Source organism: Thamnophis sirtalis, unplaced genomic scaffold (genome assembly GCF_051295495.1).
Source record: "Thamnophis sirtalis isolate CommonGarterSnake01/CBP01778 unplaced genomic scaffold, rThaSir2_p1.2 scaffold_10, whole genome shotgun sequence".
In the NCBI taxonomy this organism is placed as follows: Eukaryota; Metazoa; Chordata; class Lepidosauria; order Squamata; family Natricidae; genus Thamnophis; species Thamnophis sirtalis.
Window position 1 is genome coordinate 21,084,869 of NW_028261390.1, and position 19,876 is coordinate 21,104,744.

Sequence of the window (19,876 nt, forward strand, 5' to 3'; positions counted from 1 at the left end):
AGATACCCGGCGGGAGAGCAGCGGTTCTCCGTCCCCGAGCCGGACCCCCGTCCTGACCCGCTTTAGGGTTAGGAACTGAACGGCGCCTGGAGTGCCGCTCGATTAGGAGTCTCCTGATCGCCTGCAGAGCGTGTTTTTGCCCCCCCCCCATGCCCATCGCCACATGTCATTTGGATTAATAGTAATAATAAAATACGTTTTAAAAGCATGTAGAAGAGGATCATAGCATGGGAAGGGACCTCGGAGGTTCTCTAGTCCAACCTCCTATTCGAGCAGGAGACTTTGTACCATTCCAGACAGATGGTTGCCCAATCGGGGTCAGTCTTGCCATCCCTGATAAAAAGAAGCGTGAATATTCCATGTGCTTTATTTCTTTTGTTGTCTGCATGCTTGATGGCCAGTGGAAGTTTAAAATGGAAATTAAAATCTAATTTCTTATTTTTAACTATCTGCTACAATTCTTTCTTCCTATAACCATCGATTTTTTTTTGGGGGGGGGGAGAGGTTTGTCACATAGGTAATGTCTCCTTTGAGCTGAGCTGATGCCTTCTGTTTACATTTTTTTGCAACAAAAATTGTTTATTATTGCTCTTTTCTGTTTTTTTTGTTTTTGTTTTGTTTTAAACCTTTTTCTAGTCTAGCTGATAGTTGCAAGATTTCCTTGTGGCCACCCATCCAGATAATGACCGGCTCTGATCCTGTTTTCCATATCAGCCAAGATTGAGAATACTCAGGAAGATGACTCTATTTTGCTTTTCAAATGAGATTGTGGATTCAGATTGAAGTAGGGTTGAAGTTCTGAGCACCATAAGATTACATTGGCTGAGCATACCTGTTGTGGTAAGCCATACGGTGTATAGCGTGTATTTAGCTGGTGTAATGTGCTGACTATTCAAAAAAGCTATAAAGCTGTTGCTAGTCATTGAGGTTTAGCAATTTATTTAATTTTATTTAATTTAAGTAAACCTCAATTTGAGGATTTATTTAATTTTTGTACAAAGACTTCATCAAGTGATCCCTGAGGCTGGGGTATGAGGGCGGGATCACTTTTGGCAACTAATGGAGTGATTATTCACACTACATTACATATAAAGCCATAATGCGATTTATTTGCTCTTATTTCCCTGTACAAGTTCTGAGCATATTTATTCACGAATAAATGTTGTAATATTTATGGGGACTTAAAAGTAATTAGAATTGCAATATCATGTAGTGAAGTTCTGAAAAACCATAAAAAATGTTTTATGAGCAATGTTTAAGAACAGTTATGTATTGTACATGTTGGAGTAAGCAAACTTTGTTCCTTGGTCTCAGCAGGTCTATAAATATCCCTCACTAAAACCAGTGATTCCCTTACTTCTAGCCAATATTATTTTTAAAACTTTATTTTTAAAATAATGTGTTGTTGATATTTTAATTATAGCAAGCTGCTATAAATTTGACATGAAGTTAGGGTTCATTCCATTCTTTATTTCCATTCCTCCTCAGGCTTCTTGAATATGCTTGGTAAAATAAAAATAGTGAGGTACTGCTGAGCAGTTTTTCAAATCATAATCTCAATTGAAAGAAATCATACATGTCAGCCATGTGTTTTTGTGGCTGACCATACTCATATCACAGCCATATTGTGAATAGGCCATTCTCCCCAGGTGATTTAAATTCCTTATTTATAGTAAAATGTCAATAGCATTTGAATGAGATGCTCTTACAATATATAAACAATATAATAAATTACTATTCCAGTATTGTATGCACATAGGTGTGATGCCTCTCACACCTTATTAGTGTACCATATGGTTGGCTGATAAACAACTTCACAGTATCTTAAGCATAAAACATATTCTGCAAATGGTAACTGGCCTTGTTATATTGGCATTTTACATTTTTAAACTAAAATTGTTTAGAAGGTATGCCATCTAGTGTTAAAATATTACCATTTGAAAGTTGTAAAATGTTAATACACCACTGAATAATGAGTTTTCTACCTTCCTAGAAATGTCCAAGGATATACCCATGTTTTTTAAATTTTTACCTAAATTTTTAAAATTTGATTCTGATAGTTACCAGTAATATGAAGGGTGAAACAACACAAGGTAACGGTATTATACTGATAAAAAAATCCTAAATGTTTCAGGGAAGAGAATTCAGCATTGGATTGCTGTCCATACATAGCATGAATCAATTCTAGTTTACATGTTCTAAAAAAACAAAACTCCAAATGATCTATTTTCCTTGAGGTCTGTAATTTTAGGATATAGCACATTGATTTGTAAATAGATAATTTTCTACCTCTTATTTTTTTAAATTACACTTCTTGCTTTAAGGAAAAAATGAAAAGTGAAAACGAAGACCACGTATATCTAGACTACTTTGGTCACAATGAAGACTGTATCTACCCTCTGCACACATCTATATCCTTGTTTCTGTTGGCGTATTGTGATTGCAAGATCTTCAGGATATTTTTAGTAACTCCAAATGACATCGCTTCTGATATACAACAGACAGAGGAAATATTGTCAAAGTATCCAGAGATTAGCTTCATCAAAAGATCTGAAATTCCTGTGATGGTTCAAAGCTGCTGTTTACCTGCTGTTGTTGAAAAGAATGGAAGATTTTGTCGTGCAGGACTTGCTGTGGTATTGAGGTACATAGTACAGAAAACCTATGAGGCGGATCCATCAATCAAAGGCGTTTTGGAACTTTTGGGCTTCAAAAGAACCTGTTTGAAAGCTTGTGCTGAAGTGAGTTTATTATTAAAATCTAGAATGTACTTTGCAATCAAGATCAAGTATATTTCTAAACTATATAAAAGCAAAAGATATATCTATACAGCACATCCATAGATGTCAAGAACAAACTACAAAATAGTTAACTATACTATCATAGAATATCCCCTGGAGTCCTGTTTTTCTTTGAATATTAGACTTAATGCTATATCTTAAAAATCTTCAAAACAAACTTCTTGTATGGTAAAACAAAACTATTTTTTGAGGAATACAAACTTGGAGTTATTTTAGGTTTACAATGCTAGCAATTGAATCTGATTCAGTATGCAGTAGATATTTATTTCTGTAGCTTCAAAAACTAATAATGTATGTATGCCATTTCAATCCATTTGTTAGAATGCTTATGTTTAACAATTGATCGTTACTATCATAACTAATCCTCAGCTACATGGTCAGTGTCTTTATAACATCAGTGGTTGTGGGGGTGGGGGTGATGATGGTGATGATGACATATCCAATATTTTTTCCAGGCTCTCATGATTTACACCTGCCTTCATTTTACTCTGTATACCTTTCTGTAGGTTGGATTGAGTGACAAAGTCTACTCCAAAGTCACCTATTGAATTTATTTAGTTGAAAGTAGGGTAGAAACTGAATATTCCCAGTTGTAATCCAGCACTTTAACTGTTGCATCAACTTTATCTATTTCTAGGTTAGTGAATGGACCAGGCTTTGTGAGATCAGTATTCCTCTGGCAGTTGAAAACTTTCTAAAAGTATCTCAGGATCCACATGAGAATATTCCAAAAGAGATACTGCTGTTTGAAAACAAATTGGGAGAACCTGTAAGAGTCCACAACGATGATAAAATTAGAAGACAGAAAGTTCAACAGCAAAAGATGCTTGACAACACAGCAAGCACTGATATTTCCTCAAAAGAAGATAGGACTATGGAAAACCAGGAACCTACTTCTGCAGATTTGGAACTGAGGACAGCTTTCTCTAAACTAACTTTGCAGAAGATTCCACTCGCTACCAACAGGGAGCCCTCTCACATTAGGAAAATAAAAACATCTGAACTTCCACCTCTGGAGCATATATTTGCTGAAGGGCTTTATTTCACTTTGACAGACATAGTTCTCTTGCCATGCATCCATCATTTTTTGGTAAGAATGAATAATTTATCTCTGTTTTTTTTTTAAAGTAAAAGCTGAACAATGATGCGGGAAGTGGGAAGTGCTCAACCTTTGCAGCCTGTTCCTGGATTTGTTCATCTTTAGCCTATAGATCAGGGATGTAAAACTCATGTTGTCAAGGCATCGTCACATGACATATCAGAACTTTTTTCCCTTTCCCTAAACGGCATGGGCATGGCCAGCATGTGATGCATCCGGCCCATGGGCCAGGAGTTTGATAGCCCTGCTATAGATAGTCTCTTCCCTCTATATGTTCACATCTGAAAGTAAAGAGTGATAAGTACTAGTCTACTAAAATGTAGCTTCTAAATACCGTACTTTTCGGAGCATAAGATTCACTTCCCACCCCTCTAAAAGTAGGTGAAAATGGTGGTGCGTCTTATACACTGAATACTGCAGAAACCCTGCCCACCTGCCGGTCTCCACCCTTCAGCCATTTTTGGCCTCCGTATGTCACATTTTTGGCCTCTGCGCACTCCATTTTAGACCCGTTCCAGGCTGCGGAGATCACCACAGCACATCACTGGCGATCACTGCCTCCACACATCGCATTTTCAGCCTGGAACTAGTCAAAAATGTGACACACTGAGGCCAAAAACAGGGCATACGGAGGCCAAAACCATGATGCGCAGATGCTGAAAACGTGACGGGCAGAGGAATCAATTGGCGTCAATGTGCTATGGCAATCCCGGCAGCTTGGAACAGGTTTAGAATTGAGCATGCGGAGGCCAAAAACATGACATGTGGAGGCGGCGATGGGATCTGATGATCCTCGCAGCCTGGAACAGCTTATTGGCAGGGCCCATCCAACCATCAATCAGCTGTTTGGGCTAAATAAGGCTGTGATAACGTGCTGAAGCTGACCAGGCTGTTTGCTATGTGCTGCAAGGACACTAGCCAGATGAATTCCGATGGATGCTGGTAGGCAGAGGCAATTTTTTTTCCTTGTTTTCGTCTCCAAAAAAAGTTAGTTGCATCTTATAGTCCGGAGCATCTTATACTCCGAAATACATGGTAAGTGTGTTTAAAATTTTAGATCTTTTGTCTGCCTACATTGTTGACCATTTGTGAGAATGTCTATCAAGAAAACCAACATCCATAGCTCTATATTGTACATGTAAAATATGTGTGTGTGTGTGTGTGTGTGTTTTGTATTTGAGCTGATAAATAAATAAATATCAGCTCAAATACAATACAAATGTAACAAAGGCAACAGTAAAAATATTGGCTTTCTGTCTGGATGGTCTCTTATGATGAGCCGATAGACAAGAGAAAGGAAGCAGTATGCCTCCTCCCATATTTGGGCATACCATATATATGTATATGTATGTATGTATATATGTATATATGTATATATACTATATATATATAGTACGAAAGGCACTCTTTGTACATCAAATTAGGGCATAAACTTTTCATTTATCACTTTAAGGCTGCCTGCAAGAAACACCAAAACAACATATTACAGCTGCCTTTAATATTGAGCTGGTACAAAAGGGTTCTACAAGTACCTGGAATAAAGCAAGCCACTGTCAAATGCAATATAAAAAATATCCTGGATTGTCGATTACACCCTTTACCAAATGAATGCCAGCAGAATACTTTCACAGCTTTTAAAGAGCCAGAAAATGTTCCAGAGGAAATTCAGTTTATAGGTGGACCAAGACCAACAATAACAAAATTAGTGGTAGGTAATTAATTTTATTAGGTTACATATATTAACTATAAAAATGTTTCTTTATGTTTTAAGAACTTGCCAGTAAGTAAGTTTTTATGAGAAAAAATATTTTGGAGAATTGATGATATTTTATCATGTTTGCAATGTTTTTAGTTTTTTCTGAAATTATTCACTGCAAAATAAAATAATTTGCTTCTGCATCAATGACAATGAAACTTTAACCAGAAAATGGGTTGAGTTTGGGTTGCTTTAGAAATTCTTGTACTATAATGGAAGAGGAGAAAAGTATTACTTGCTTAATTACATAACTGCATCCATTTAAGTGATAAAAATATTTTATTTGAACTTAAATTTCTATACTTTATAAAGCAGAAACATAATTTGAGCACCAACTGAGTGATGATTTGAACAGAAAATATTTTGGTTCCTGTTGTAAGAAAACAATGCCAGATTTAGATAGCTCAAGTGTAAATCTTTTCTGGGGCATCTACTTTGATAGATAGAAAAGCCAGGACATAATTTGTCTATAATAGTCCTGTATTTCAAATACAACCAATATCAGGATATCATTAATGCATAATGCTTTACATTGTACAGATAAAGTATTTTGAATTTCAAGCAGATTTCTGAATTGATGCTTTCTTTTCTTTGAAATGCAGGAAAAAGGGATTGAAGCAATGTTTTCTCCTCATCCTTGTCCTAAATGGGCCCTAGATTGGGACAGTTTACCTGATTCAGTCAACCCAGGAAAAGGTAAGAATCTTGATATTCCTATAAAATCTTATTTTTTTATTCATTTGTCAAATGATGATTCCACACTCACATAAACTGTTTTTTGATATATATATATGTATATGTATATGTATATGTATATATGTGTGTGTATATATATGTGTGTGTGTGTGTGTGTGTATGTGTATGTATGTATGTATATACATACATACATACATACATACATACATACATACATACATACATACATATAAGATTTTTACAACCCCTGGTAAGCCAACTGCTTCCATCATCTGTCAATCGGCTCGTCACAAGAGTCCATCACGACAGAAACCCAATATTTTTACTGTTGCCTTTGTTATATTTGTGTTTTTTTAAAATTTGTGCTGATAAATAAATAAAGGGAGACTAGTATAGATCTATTTCAAGCTATTTAGCTCTCATCAGCTAGCCATACCCTTGCTGGGATTTGAACCTGGGCTATATTACATACTAGGCAGACTTCTTAGCCATTAGGCCACAGGCTCTTATCTGTTATCAGCGAAGCCAGGGTGAAAGGTATCTATTAGATTTTTACAACCCCTGGTAAGCCCCAACCATGGGAGGAAGCCAACTCTCACACATAATATTTGGGCTGAGTTGCTTCTTATGGAATGCATCCCCTCCTTTCTGGGAATCAACCTCCTTATTATATTCCACTACATTATCATTAAAAAATTTTTTTCGCTGACTGCAAATCTCTGGTTTCACAGCATTTGCTTTTAATATTTTTTGTCTTCTGGTTAGTGAAGTTCATTATGTCTTCCAAAATTAATGGTCTGTTAATTGAAAATATTCATGTTATTAAGAATTTAACGAAGCCACCATAAGTGGGTTGCTAATTTGTGGATGGTTCAAATGAACATCAGGCTTACACCTTGAGTTACAATAACTTGTAGATAGACTTAAGTCAAAGAAAACAATAAAAAATACCTTTGGAAGTAAGGTAGTAAATTTTCAGAGATGATTTACAGAATTTTTGAAAGTATAATTTCTCTTTATTGGATTTTTGAGACAAATCATTGCTGTTTTATTTTCTTACCATTTTGCACCATTTGTAGACCGCTAGAGGGCAGTAAAATATGTAGAAGTAGTATCTTATTCCTTGTAGTTATTCCTTCTAATTACAGTATTCCTAAAATAAATAACATTTGATAAGATTAACACCAAAGAACTGGTTGATGCAAACTCTTTGAATTTAGTTAAAAATAGGAAAAAAGTGCTGCATCAAAAGATTCAAAATTATGAGATACACTGATTTTTTTAAAAAATAATAATTTGTAGCATGCCAGGAATTGTATGATTTTTGACTGATATTAATGAAATAAACACAAGAATTTCCTATTTGGCAACAGTTTCTAATGCCTTGTTTTATTATGGCAAATGAACTCTTAGAAATAAAATATCTTCTAAAACGATGTAGTATTCTAAGCTGAGTTCCGTTCTATAATTGTATTACAGAAATAGAATTGTGATACAAAATGTGATATAAAAGTGATACAAAATATATAGATATGTTATAGCACAGTGAATACTATATAAAAACATTGTATTATGTCCAGTGGTAGTCATCCACTCACAGAATGCTCTATCTAGCAAGAAAGATGCCTCTTCACCCTCCTTAGTCTATGTAGCCCATTGCCTATTTCAGTGGAGTTGGGGACCGTCTGGAGCAAATTTTGAGTCTGTAAGAAAAGGAAATGGAGAAAAGTCATGTGAGGTACAGTCCATGTGTGTAAGCTTAGATGGATCAGAAACTCTATAAATTACTGTAAACACATTAGCATTCTATTAATCCATCATAAATAGTGTGATTTTCCCTAAATGGCTTTTTGTTTATATCCTAGATAGGATCAGAATTCATCAATCAGAGAAACATTGGCAAGTTTGTACACTTTATATAAGAGCAAATGTTCCTTCTCCTAATGATTTTAATTAGATTACAGATCAAGTATAAATAATTTGTTGTTGTTGTCGTGGCTGATTCTAAAAACTGGATTGAACAAGTTTTCCAAACTAAAATGGAAAATCAAGAATCATTGACTTCAACTAAGCTCTTTGTGGTCTGTAAGTTTTTTGTTATCTCTGGAAAGTAAAAAACATGATGAGATTCAGCAAGTTATGACCATTGTCACTTCACAACTCCTGATTTATTGTCAGAAGTACTTTAACCATGTTGGAGGCCTCTAATTTCTTTGACAGAACACAACAATAGAAACTAATTATGATTTTTAGATTTTTGCTTAAAAATGATTAAAAAGAACTTTAAAGCCAGTTAGAATATTTTGGCAGGAGGAGAACAGTATATTTATTATAATATGGTATATTTTTTATCATATGGCACATTTGTATCACATTTTGATTAAAAAGCACAAGAGATAAAAATATAAAATGTGCAATATAGATCTAAACTATTATAAAGATATATCTTGATTACATATATAAAATTTTGCTTCATTTGTCTCAGCCAGGAAATCTGCAAAGTCTCCATTATAGGCTCTATTTTGGCACTCTGTCATTGTATGTTGGTCTTCAGGAATTTAGAGTTAAAACAGAGATAAAGGAAATCACATCTGCTTCAGTTGTTGTTTCCATCTGCCTTTGTAGCAGGTTTAGCAATCCAAATTAAAAAATGCAAATTGGAACCAATTCAGTGTTTAACAACATCAAGACATTTATCTTCATTCTTCCTTCATATTTAAAATCTATTAAAGTTTAAAAATTATATTGTCTGATAATGTAAATCCAACTTCATAAAATTTATTAGCAGATTCTGAAGAGGCAACATTGCTTTAAGGTTTTCCATTATTCTAATTTAAAGTTAGACAACTGTATACCATATGTTTTGGAGTATAAGACGCAGCTTTTTCCCTCAAAAAAGAGGCTGAAAATCTGGGTGCATCTTATACACTGAATACAGCATTTTTGCTTCCCGAAACCCTGCCCCCTTCACCAAAATGGCCATGCATAGCCTTTAGGAGCCTTGCAGAATGTTCCTGGTGTCTGGAAAGGGCAGAAATGAATGAAAAATGGGCTGGGTTTTGCTCAATTTTGCCCCCCCCCCAGCCCCCAGGAGCACTCTGCAAGGCTCCTAAAGGCTATGCATGCCCCTTTTGTTTTTGACAAAAAATGGGCCCGTTCATGAAAAATGGGTTGTTTTTTGCTCGACCTGTCCCCCCCCCCCCGGAGCACTTTACAAGTCTCCTAAAGGCTATTTATGCCCTTTTTGGGGGAAGTCTGCAGAGTGCAAAAACTTTTTTTTAAATATAAATATTTAAAATAGATATTCATATACTTTTGTAAAGTAGCTGGTCATTTTAAAATATTTAACTGTGCTAAGCATAATCCCAACTAAATCCTTAGATTAGTAGAATAAAATTAAGCAGGTATTGTAGTAGCACAGTATGTAGTAGACTGTATGATACAGATTCAGGTACAGCTCCCAAGAAACTTTTTGATCAAGCAAATTTCACTTCTGTTGTAAATAAGAAAAAGCTGATAAATGTCAGCACCTTTTGTCTTCAAGCATGCAAATAATTGTAAAGGGTGGTGACGTGACATGGAATAAAGAATTGTGTCTTCTCTAACTGTACCCTCTAAGTTCTTCAACTGGCGGTATCTTTTCTGGGAAATAAAACAATCTTAAAAGATGGATGTGCTGTTGTGAATTCCTTGATTAATACTTATAATTTTAGAATCCATTGAATCCACTGAGAAATGTGTAATTCTCCTGGGACAACTGACATGAAGCTTCCTCATCTTTTCTCCAAATCATTTATTGGAGCAGATTCTATTACAGATGTCTGCAATTACATCAGTAATCATCAGTGATGTATCCCATGTAGTAAATATGATGAATAAATAACACCACCAGAGAGAACTGTATCCAGAAAGCAAAAAGTAAAAAAATAATCCAAATTGAAAATAGAGCCAAGATTAAGCCAGGAGAAAAGTAATTAATTACTCCAGTGTCATAAAAATACATTTTGAAGGTTCCTATGAACCATTTTTTATATTAATCAGTATATTTTTCAATAAAGATAAATTACATTAATAATAGGATATAGTGATTAAGATTTTTTTAATGTACTAAAATAGTTAGCAGGAAAGTACAAATACACACAACTGTATCCATAAGATAGCACAATTTTGAAATTAATAACATTGATGAAGGATTAACTTTAAAAATAGGTGTGTGCCCACCCTTAACCATAAAAGTATATTGAGTAGTTTGGGGCCAATGATACTCCCTTAATCCAGTCCAACTCACAGACTTATTTTTGTGAGAATGAAATAAAGGGAGATCCTGCAACATGATTTTTTCTGTGTTAGAGAATACTCATCAATTATAGTAAGCATCTGGTTGCAGTTGTCACAGCTAAAAATGGTAAAACCGTTTATTGAATCCAAAGTTAGGCATTGCCTTTTTTCATAGTCACATTACATTTTATGTGCTATTTATCATTAAGTCTTAAACACGATGTTACTCATGTGATTCCTAAGAAACTTACACAATACAATACAATGCAATATAAACATAATCAATAATGGACTCTGTAATCAACAGAACATTGGTAATTTACTTTAATATACGAATCCAAATAACCCAACACTCATAACAGCTGAAAGTTTCTATGTTAGTTGTAAAAACATTCTCAGTACTCAAAGATTGCAGAAATGCAGTGCTTTAACACTATTTTAGATATTAGGGATGAGGCCACCAATTGCAAACTATTGCAATTTTTGTGTGTCTTAAGTAATGCTCAAAGAGATTGTCATAAGCAATGCTTAGTTCCAGACTCTTTTTTCATATCTCTCAATGGTGAGTGGCTTGTAGCATTCTCTCTTTTGTCACATAAGATCATGTTGGCAAGTTAAGCTTAATGCAAATGTAAGAGCAGGAGGTGAGAAACTTGTGGCCTGCCAGCAGCCAGCAGAGCTGGCAGCAGATTTGGACAGTGAGGAGGTTGGGGAGGAACATGGAGCAGTTCAGGAGTCTGGGTAAGGCTCTGATGAGTGCTCTGCATGGGAGACAAGAGATGGGGCCATGGCCGTCTGACAATTATCAGCTGCCTTCGGAATAAGACATCAGTGAGACAGATGAACAGCTGGAGCTTGTTTCCAGTGCGCATGCGCAGAGTTGCCAGACAAAGGGACCAGTTAAGGAACAAGGGTTGACTTGGAGTAAAGCCACATGTGGGCGATGAATGGCCCCTCTTATAGGGAATAAAAGAGGAGTGAAAGGGGAGGGATGTTTGCAGGAGACAATTAGTTCATTCCTGCATTCTGGCCATGTATTGCGGCATCTGAAAGATAACGGCCTGGCCACTCTCCAAGCCTGATAAATGTCGGTAATTGTGAACTATCTTGAAAGACTGTGGGCCGGAACTTTGCTGGAGAGGAATTCACTGTAAATTAAATAAAAGGGGTTTATTAGGGCAAGGCTTCATGCTGCTGGGGAAGCCTAAGTTGGAACAGTAACTCCCCAAAAAATCCAGGAAAATCCCTTAAAAACTGTCCATGCATCCAACATTTCCTTGGTATTATAGTCTGAGGTATTTTGTCTCTCCTGGTACAAGAGGAATGAGAAACTAAAAGTGGCTTATATTTCGTTCTGTAATTTTTTTCATATCTTTGGTTTACAGAAGAGCAGAATCAGGGAACAGCATCTGTAGTTACGCATTATGCATTTAGAAGGACATTTCCATGGTTCCACCTTATCACTTCTGAATAAGGATGCCCATAAATTTTGAATTTGTCATATTTCACTCAATAATTTAATTCTATACTTCTTTAAAAAATTCCAGACTCATGTTATCATTCTTATATTTTCATCACCATCATGGATCAAATCTCCTAAAAGAGTAGAAGTTTTTGTTTGCTTGTTTGATATTTTTTTTGCTGCATTTCAGCAAGTTTGATAGAATCAGATAAAATGTTCCTGGAGAGATTAGTTCTCTGTTATTTTAACTGGCAACCTGTAAAATGCAAAGTCACTTCCAAGTCTGTATTGCACAATTTTGTGGTAGCAAGATTTGAGTTTATTTCTGCTTAAGTTAGATGGTTAAGCAGGGAGGAACAGAGAGAGAGAGGAAATTCTGTGGCACCTGCAAATGTTTATTCATGTAAAGTTGGATATAACCCAATTGGTTTAGCATAACATATCCTTATTGCCATTTTTAGTTGTGGTCTTATTATGAACTTCTAGGTGTCAGCCAAAGTAAAAAAAGGCAAGAATATTTCCTAAAAAAACCAGCCTGTCCCAAACCACAATATTTTCTATTAAAAAAAATCAAGTTTGTTTCCAACTGTTTCCAAGAATTGTGTGTATTAATATTCAGATGTTTAATGGACACATACAAGCCATTAAATGATGAGTTATTTTTCCTTTGTCATATATGTGACAAAATCCCTGCGGATTTTACTCCGCTAATCCATACTGACTATGGGGTCGTGAATCTCCGGTTCAAGACCATTGAGCCAGAGCTCCACAATCATGTGGCCAGCATGATGTCACAAAGCTCTGTTACCCTCCGACTGAAGTGGTATCTTTATCTACTCACATTTGCATGCTTACCAACTGTAAGATTGGCAGGAGCTGGGGTGAGAATGGGAGCTCACTCTATCACGTGGCACTCAGATCTCAAACCTGGGCTGGCAGCCTACAAGCCCAGCATCTTAATCACTGAGCCACCACCCCACCCCTAGATACATAATCATACATATGATTATTTTAAAAAATTGGCATTTTAATGATTTTAAGAAATAGTTCATAATTGTTAATAACAATCCTTGAGTGTTGTGTTTTGAACATCAATTATTAGCATCTCTGAGTAGAATAGCTATTGATGAGAACTCTAGGGCTTGAATTCCACCCAGACTGTGAAATTAGAGAGGGCTGATTTATTAAAGTCTGTTGCCCTAATTTATTTTCAAGTGTAACTGAGACAAGGTTTAAATAGAATCTTTCTATTTTGCGATTGGGACATTACATGATGTTCATGATTGTAATAAGATCATTGTTCTACAATCAGACCAAAGATTGTTTTACATAGTGACTAGTCTTACATATTGACTAGTCACAATCTTAGGGATCTCATAATGTCACTATGTTGTCCTGTAATGGATTTTTCAAATTATATTATACAATTATTATTTCAAATCATGTAGCTTCCCATTGCAAATTCATGACTGCCTATCTAACAACAAACTGTACAAAACCATGTAACAATAAAAACAGCATACAGTACAAATGGTCTTTAACTATGGTCAGGATAAAAGAAACAACAAATCAACATAACCACTGTGCAGGCTGTGTCATGTGATATACACTATGAGTAAACTATGTCACAATAGTTTCATATCTTAAAATAAGGACCCACATACTATTATGAAGATAATTAATCTCATTCAGGGATTATTCTTTTCCGTTTCCATTTAAAGGATTTGAAATTTAATACTAGTCTTTTGCTCAATCTCTCATCCAAGACTATTTCATGTGACAAAGTGAATACAAAGGACAATTGATTAGAGATAGCCATGCTATACATGAAAGAACAGTCTCTCTTTTTCCCTTAATAATTCACTTCATTTGAGCTGTTTATTTCCTTTTAATTATTCTGGTCCATTATCTCTGTTATCATGTTGTCTAACAAAAATGTTCCTATTAGTGCCAGTTCTTCTGTATGGCCAACATTATAGTGCATCTGATGATAGGTTATGATTGCTCAAAAAAATATGCAGTGGGACTCATTCAGGTGTCATTTTATGCAACTTTATTGAAAGAGAATTATTTGTAACACTCTGATATTCATTGCCAGGATTTTATAAAACTGGCTTACAAGGTCAAGACGTGTTATGGTAACTCATGGTGATCCATAACCATACTTTTCTCTGGTCTATAAGAATATAATTATTCAATCAGCCCCATTCTCACACAGTCCATTGAGAATCAAAATATTATCAAGCACTCTTCCTTATATTTGACAGCAGAGATATTCAAGTTCCTATATTTTCATAAATGATATTTTGTAAATTTAAAAATTAAAACTCAGTCTATTGATGATGCCAGCTGGAAACGTTTCACAGACTTTATGTGAAACAAAAGATTTCCATTCACGATTCTCATAAACTAATTTTTTTATCTATTTCAATTTACCTTTTAGCAATTACCGTATTTTTGCTCCATAAGACGCACTTCCCCTCCCAAAAAAGGTGGACAGTGCCAGTCTTTTGGTAAATAGCAGCTGGGCCGCAGCGGCAGGGTCCTTTTACAATGCTAAACCCTGCCTCTTCTATCTTTGTCATCGCCTGCCTCTTCTGTCTCTTTTCCGCAGTGCAGGAGTCTATAGGCAGAGCTGGCACATGAAAGGACACATATCTGTGGTCCACTCAGGCTGATATTTTTTTTCCTTATTTTCCTCCTCTAAACCTAGGTGCATTTTATGGTCAGCTGCATTTTATGGGGTGAAAAATACGGTACATTTTATGCTGTTATGGAGCATTATAGTCCATGGCTTTCTCCATTCCTTTCCGCAGCACTTTTTAAAAAGGTTTGCAAAATGTCTAGCCAAGTTTCTCCAGCTTGGAGTTTATCAGACATCTATCTGTTTTCACAAAGGTTAGGTTTTGTTTTGTTTTTTTACTAGGGATTGCCTTTGCACAACCAGTAATGGGAGTTTGTGGATTAAGAACAGATCCTATGAATTTTTAAAGAGAAAGGTGGACTTGTGACTACTCATTAACTTTCTGCTGAAGTTGTTTCCAATTTAGGGCTAGGGCTAGGGTTAGGGCATCTTTTTGTTTGTCATGGCATGCCTAATCAGTTTTACCACAGCATATAATATCTTGGTTGAGTTAAACATTTGCAGAATCTTCTATTATCCAATTGTCCGCTACTCATACAATAGACCAATGATGGCGAACCTTTTTTGCCTCGGGTGCCAAAAGCACACACGCACACGTGCTATTGCGCACGTTTGCGTACCCACCTCCATAATTTAATGCCCCCCTGTGCTGTGCCCCCTCTGCTCCCGAACTTCCGGTTTGCGCGTTGGGCGGTCAAAAATCAAAGCTGAAAATCAGCTGGCCAGCGCATGCATACGCCCTGGAGCTGGCAGGGCAATGCCTTGCGTGCCCTCAGAAATGGCTCCGCATGCCATAGGTTCCCCATCACGGCAATAGAGGATCTCTTTTCCTAGGTATGCCATTACATTACATCTATTGCCGCTCTTTGAGGTATTTTGTTACTTGACATCTTGAAAGCTGCTCTTTGGGCTTGGCCTCATCCTTTATTAAACATTATCAACTGGGGACAGGAGCTTGATATATGCTGAATTTATGTGGATTGTTGTTTTGTTATTATTGTTAAGATTCCCCACACATGCACTGGAGAAAGCAAATATCTGCGTCTACCCAAATGCAGTTCAGCTTTATAATTTTTATAATCAATGCAAGTACAGGATAATTATCAATATCTAGTTGAATCCTTGATATAACCCCAGTTATACAGCAGTTAACCAATATATTCGTGTCTACCTCTCTTAAGGAGAAAGAAATCTCTTGGCATATTGCCTTCACACAATTTCCTGCTTTTTAAAAAAAGATTCATCAGCACAGCAGCAAAAGGTCACACAATAACATCATAGTTGGCAAGTTTGATTCTGTCTTTCATATTAGCTATTCAAGTATAAGCAGGATTAAATGCTATGGTGCTTTAAAATAGAATGATCTAGAAGCCTAAGTAGGTTGTTTTTGTTTGGTTTCCAAAACTGCCTTTAAGTTTACAAAATGGAAAAAAATAGCTTCAAGGAATGGATTTTTTTTATTTAGAAATAGCATTAGGGAAAGCATTAAAATGTCTCTTGCATTGTGTTTCTGATATGAAATAGGTCTACAGACCAAATCAGTGGGATTATCAGTATCTTGTCGAGTTTAGACTATAAAAAGATTAAGAAATACCAAACTTAACTCTTTATTTTAGTATGTAAATTGAATATTAAACTAACTAGACATCCCAAACTTCCAAAATAGTTACTTTCTATTGTAGTCATGTCCTAATATCTGAAAGAACAGAATGTACTATTAATTTAAATACAGCCAGTTAACATTTAGCAATCCTGTTTAGGTTAGTGCCCTGAAAAGTAGTTACAAAACAGACTGAACATATTTAAAAGGCTAACACAGGAAATAGATGAAGTAGATATAACATGCATATAATTAAAATAACATTTTGTGAATTTTTTATTGGTGTTTAAAAACAATGAGTATCGTCTTATGTGTATTTGTGAGATATCTACTCAGAGTTTACAGTAATAAATTATTGGTTCTATTAGTATAAGTAAAATAAAAGCATTTTAATATATACCTTATAGATCAGATTAGAAACAGAAAGACCTGGATTAATTCATTTAGTGACTATTCAAAGTTACAACAGCACTGAAAATGGGACTTATGATTGTTTTTCACACTTGTGACCTTTGCAGTACCCCTGTGGTTAACATAATCAAAATTCAGACACTTGACAACTGACTCGTATTTATGATGGTTGCCGTGTTCCATAAGTCATGTGATCACCTTTTGTGGCATTCTGACAAAGTCAGTAGGGAAACCAGATCCACCTAACAACTCTGTTACTAATTCAACAACTGCAGTGATGCCCCTAATAATTGGGCAAGGAAGCTCATAACATGACGCAAAACTCACTCTCGCTTAGCAACATAAATTTGGGAGTTAATTGTTTTCATAAGTCAAGGAGTACCTGTAGAGCTATTGCTTTTAAAACGTAGGCCGTGCATACAATTGGAATCTACATTTTTGGCTAGTTCTTAGGGAACCAGTTAGTAATTGTTACTATGTTCATATCATAAATTACTACTGCATGTACAGAACATTCAGGAATAAGCAGGTTCTTGGCTGAGATTTCATAATTCAATTTAGAAACACCGCCCTGGGTTTGAGAAGAGCTTTGTGTGTGTATCTTGCCTCAGATACTGTTTTGTGCTGCAGTATAATATCATTCCACTTTGTCATGTTTTCTGCAAATCCATCTGAATGTTAAAACATTTATAAAACAATCGAGATAAAATGTAGCTGTCATTTGGAAGTATAAGTAATATATGTATATTCTACATTCTTAGAATAAATATATATTCTATTTACAGTCTTATGAATAGTGAAAAGCAGAACTTTTTAACTATTACACTAGCCATTCAACATTTTAATTACTTTGTATGTCTTGATCATAATATTGTTATGATCAAGAGAGAGAGAGAGGGAGATCAAAATGCCATTAAAGGTCTCTGCTTTTGTGGTAATTTTTTCTCTGGCATTGAAAGTCTTCTTGAAAGAAGCATCAATCAATCATTTTGATTTATGTTATCCTTGGTTTTATGTATATCTGTTAAAATCAGCTGTTTATATCTAGCCAAAGTTCATCCAGAAACAATCTTTCCTTATGACAGTTGGATTTGGGATGTTAGAAGTTACTGGCACTGTAGGGATATTTTGTTACTAATTATGATAACAATATCATTTTATTTTTGGCTGTTGTCAGTGAAAACATTACTTGACTCTTAGTGACAGAATTTTAGAGATTGTATTCTTCACCATACTATTTTGTCTTACACTCTTAAGAGTATGGTGAGTTAAAATGGTACTCATTGTAAAATGACTCCCACAAGGTGAATTGTTCTTTCCCACAGACATTGAAAATGCTTTTTAACTACCTAACAAAACATGATTAACCACAGTGGCTAGGAATTCCCTCAGTTTTCAAATGATCCTTTAGTGATTCTCTCTTCTATTTTTAATTTCAGTTCTAAAGTGAGAGGGAAGATGAGTAACTGAAGGGGTATCATTTGTGAAACTTTACAACTGTTTTATTATTTTCTATTATTTTTAACTATAAATAATAACCTATGACATCTAAGATAGACTTATTGCCTAAAATATATATTCATTTACTGTATAATAAGTATAGCAAATCAGAAAAAGGAAATGTTTTATTGTTTGATCTTGGTTATAATGGATGAGTATATCTGATATGTTCTTCTTGCTATTTATGAATCTTTATCCAAATTACTTGCTATCTCATTGGTAACTTAAAGAGACAAGATCAAGAAATTAAGAAATACTGCTTAGGAATATGAAGAATTGTTAGTAAGAAATACAAAAAAGGAAAACAAAACAATTTTAAAAACTCTTTTATCATCAGATATGCATATTTTTAAATAGAAAGCATTAGAAGGAAAGTTCATTTCTTTTTGGACTTTTAAATTAAAAACATTTGATTGAATGATTCAAATTAACATTATTATTTTGTTGCTATGTATTGCTTTTATCAGATGTTATAGAAATGTCTCTTGAGAATTAAATAAAATTATGTACCAAAGGGGAGAAAATTGATTAAACTGTCCCTTCAATGAAGTTCTCACTGATTGCTATTTTCATAAAGTTTGTTTTGATTTTATTTCAATTATCGTATTTTTCAGAGTATGACGCACCTGTTTCACTCAAAAAAGGGGCTCTAAGTCTGGTCTTATACACTGAATATAGCATTTTTTGCCTCCCAGGACCCCGCCCCTTCACCAAAATGGCCGTGCAGAGCTTGTAGGAGGCTTTCAGGGAGCTCCTGGGAACAGGAGGGCAGAAATGAGCAAAAAACAGGCTGTTTTTGCTCAATTTTGCCCCCCCCCAGCCCCCAGGAGTACTCTATAAGCCTCCTAAAGGCTATCTGCCCTTTTTTTTGACAAAAAACAAGCCCGTTTTCTGCTTGCTTTTGCCCGCTCCTACCTCCGAGGAGCACTCTACAAGCCTCCTAAGTCATGCCCTTTACAGAAAAAAGGGCCTGTTTTCACGAAAAACGGGCTGTTTTGGGGAGGTTTGCAGAGTGTAAAAACTTTTTTTTAAAATTTGCCTCTTCAAAACTTTGTGCATCTTATACTTTGGTGCATCTTATTCTCCGAAAAATATGATAGTTTCCCAGATTAAAAATAAAGCTTATGAAAGGGAACCTAGTCAGGACATTATTTTATTTTATTTGTTAGAGTTATACTCTTCTCTTTCTTAATGTGTCATGGCATTTTAATAGCCATTTGGCCTTTCCAGGAAATAATTGAAAAAGCTGTATAGGAAAAGGCATTTTTCTCTTGCTTGAAATCTTTTAAGACCTTATCTTAATAGAAAACAATTTGGCTAGAAGAGCTAAAGCAAACAATAAGAGTTAAGAAAAACAGACTCACTGTAATGCCATTCTATCCTGAATTACATTTTAAATCAACTTTTCCAGCATTGATTGTCTGTCATGGTCCCTCTTCCATATCTTAGGAGGTGTGGTACCAATTTAAGGGTTATTCCCCAAATTGTTAAAGACAGTAATAACATATAGTTAATTCAGATGTATTGGCTGTTGTTCTTGCAGGACAACTTAAAGCAGAAGGAATTACAGAAATAAAATGTTTTATCTTAGGGCACAAATTATTTTTTTAATATGCAAGTCTGGATTTT

At 35.2% G+C, this 19,876-nt stretch overlaps 1 protein-coding gene across 4 annotated transcripts in view; it reads left to right on the forward strand.

The window, feature by feature from the left end:
• GSTCD (glutathione S-transferase C-terminal domain containing) overlaps positions 1 to 19,876 on the forward strand; it is a 38,594-nt gene that overhangs the window by 60 nt on the left and 18,658 nt on the right. For 2 of the 4 annotated variants that reach the window (XR_015697865.1, XM_087724179.1), the window contains exons 2-6: positions 637 to 784; positions 2,325 to 2,741; positions 3,439 to 3,891; positions 5,354 to 5,608; positions 6,259 to 6,352. Coding sequence is in view for 3 of the 4 variants with exons in the window: in XM_087724179.1 (XP_087580305.1) it covers positions 761 to 784; positions 2,325 to 2,741; positions 3,439 to 3,891; positions 5,354 to 5,608; positions 6,259 to 6,352 (1,243 nt within the window). In the remaining variant the exon portion in view is untranslated. Of the gene's footprint in view, positions 1 to 20; positions 318 to 636; positions 785 to 814; positions 841 to 2,324; positions 2,742 to 3,438; positions 3,892 to 5,353; positions 5,609 to 6,258; positions 6,353 to 19,876 lie in introns of those variants that run through there. The other 2 variants (XM_087724180.1, XM_087724181.1) reach the window with 2 other exon arrangements.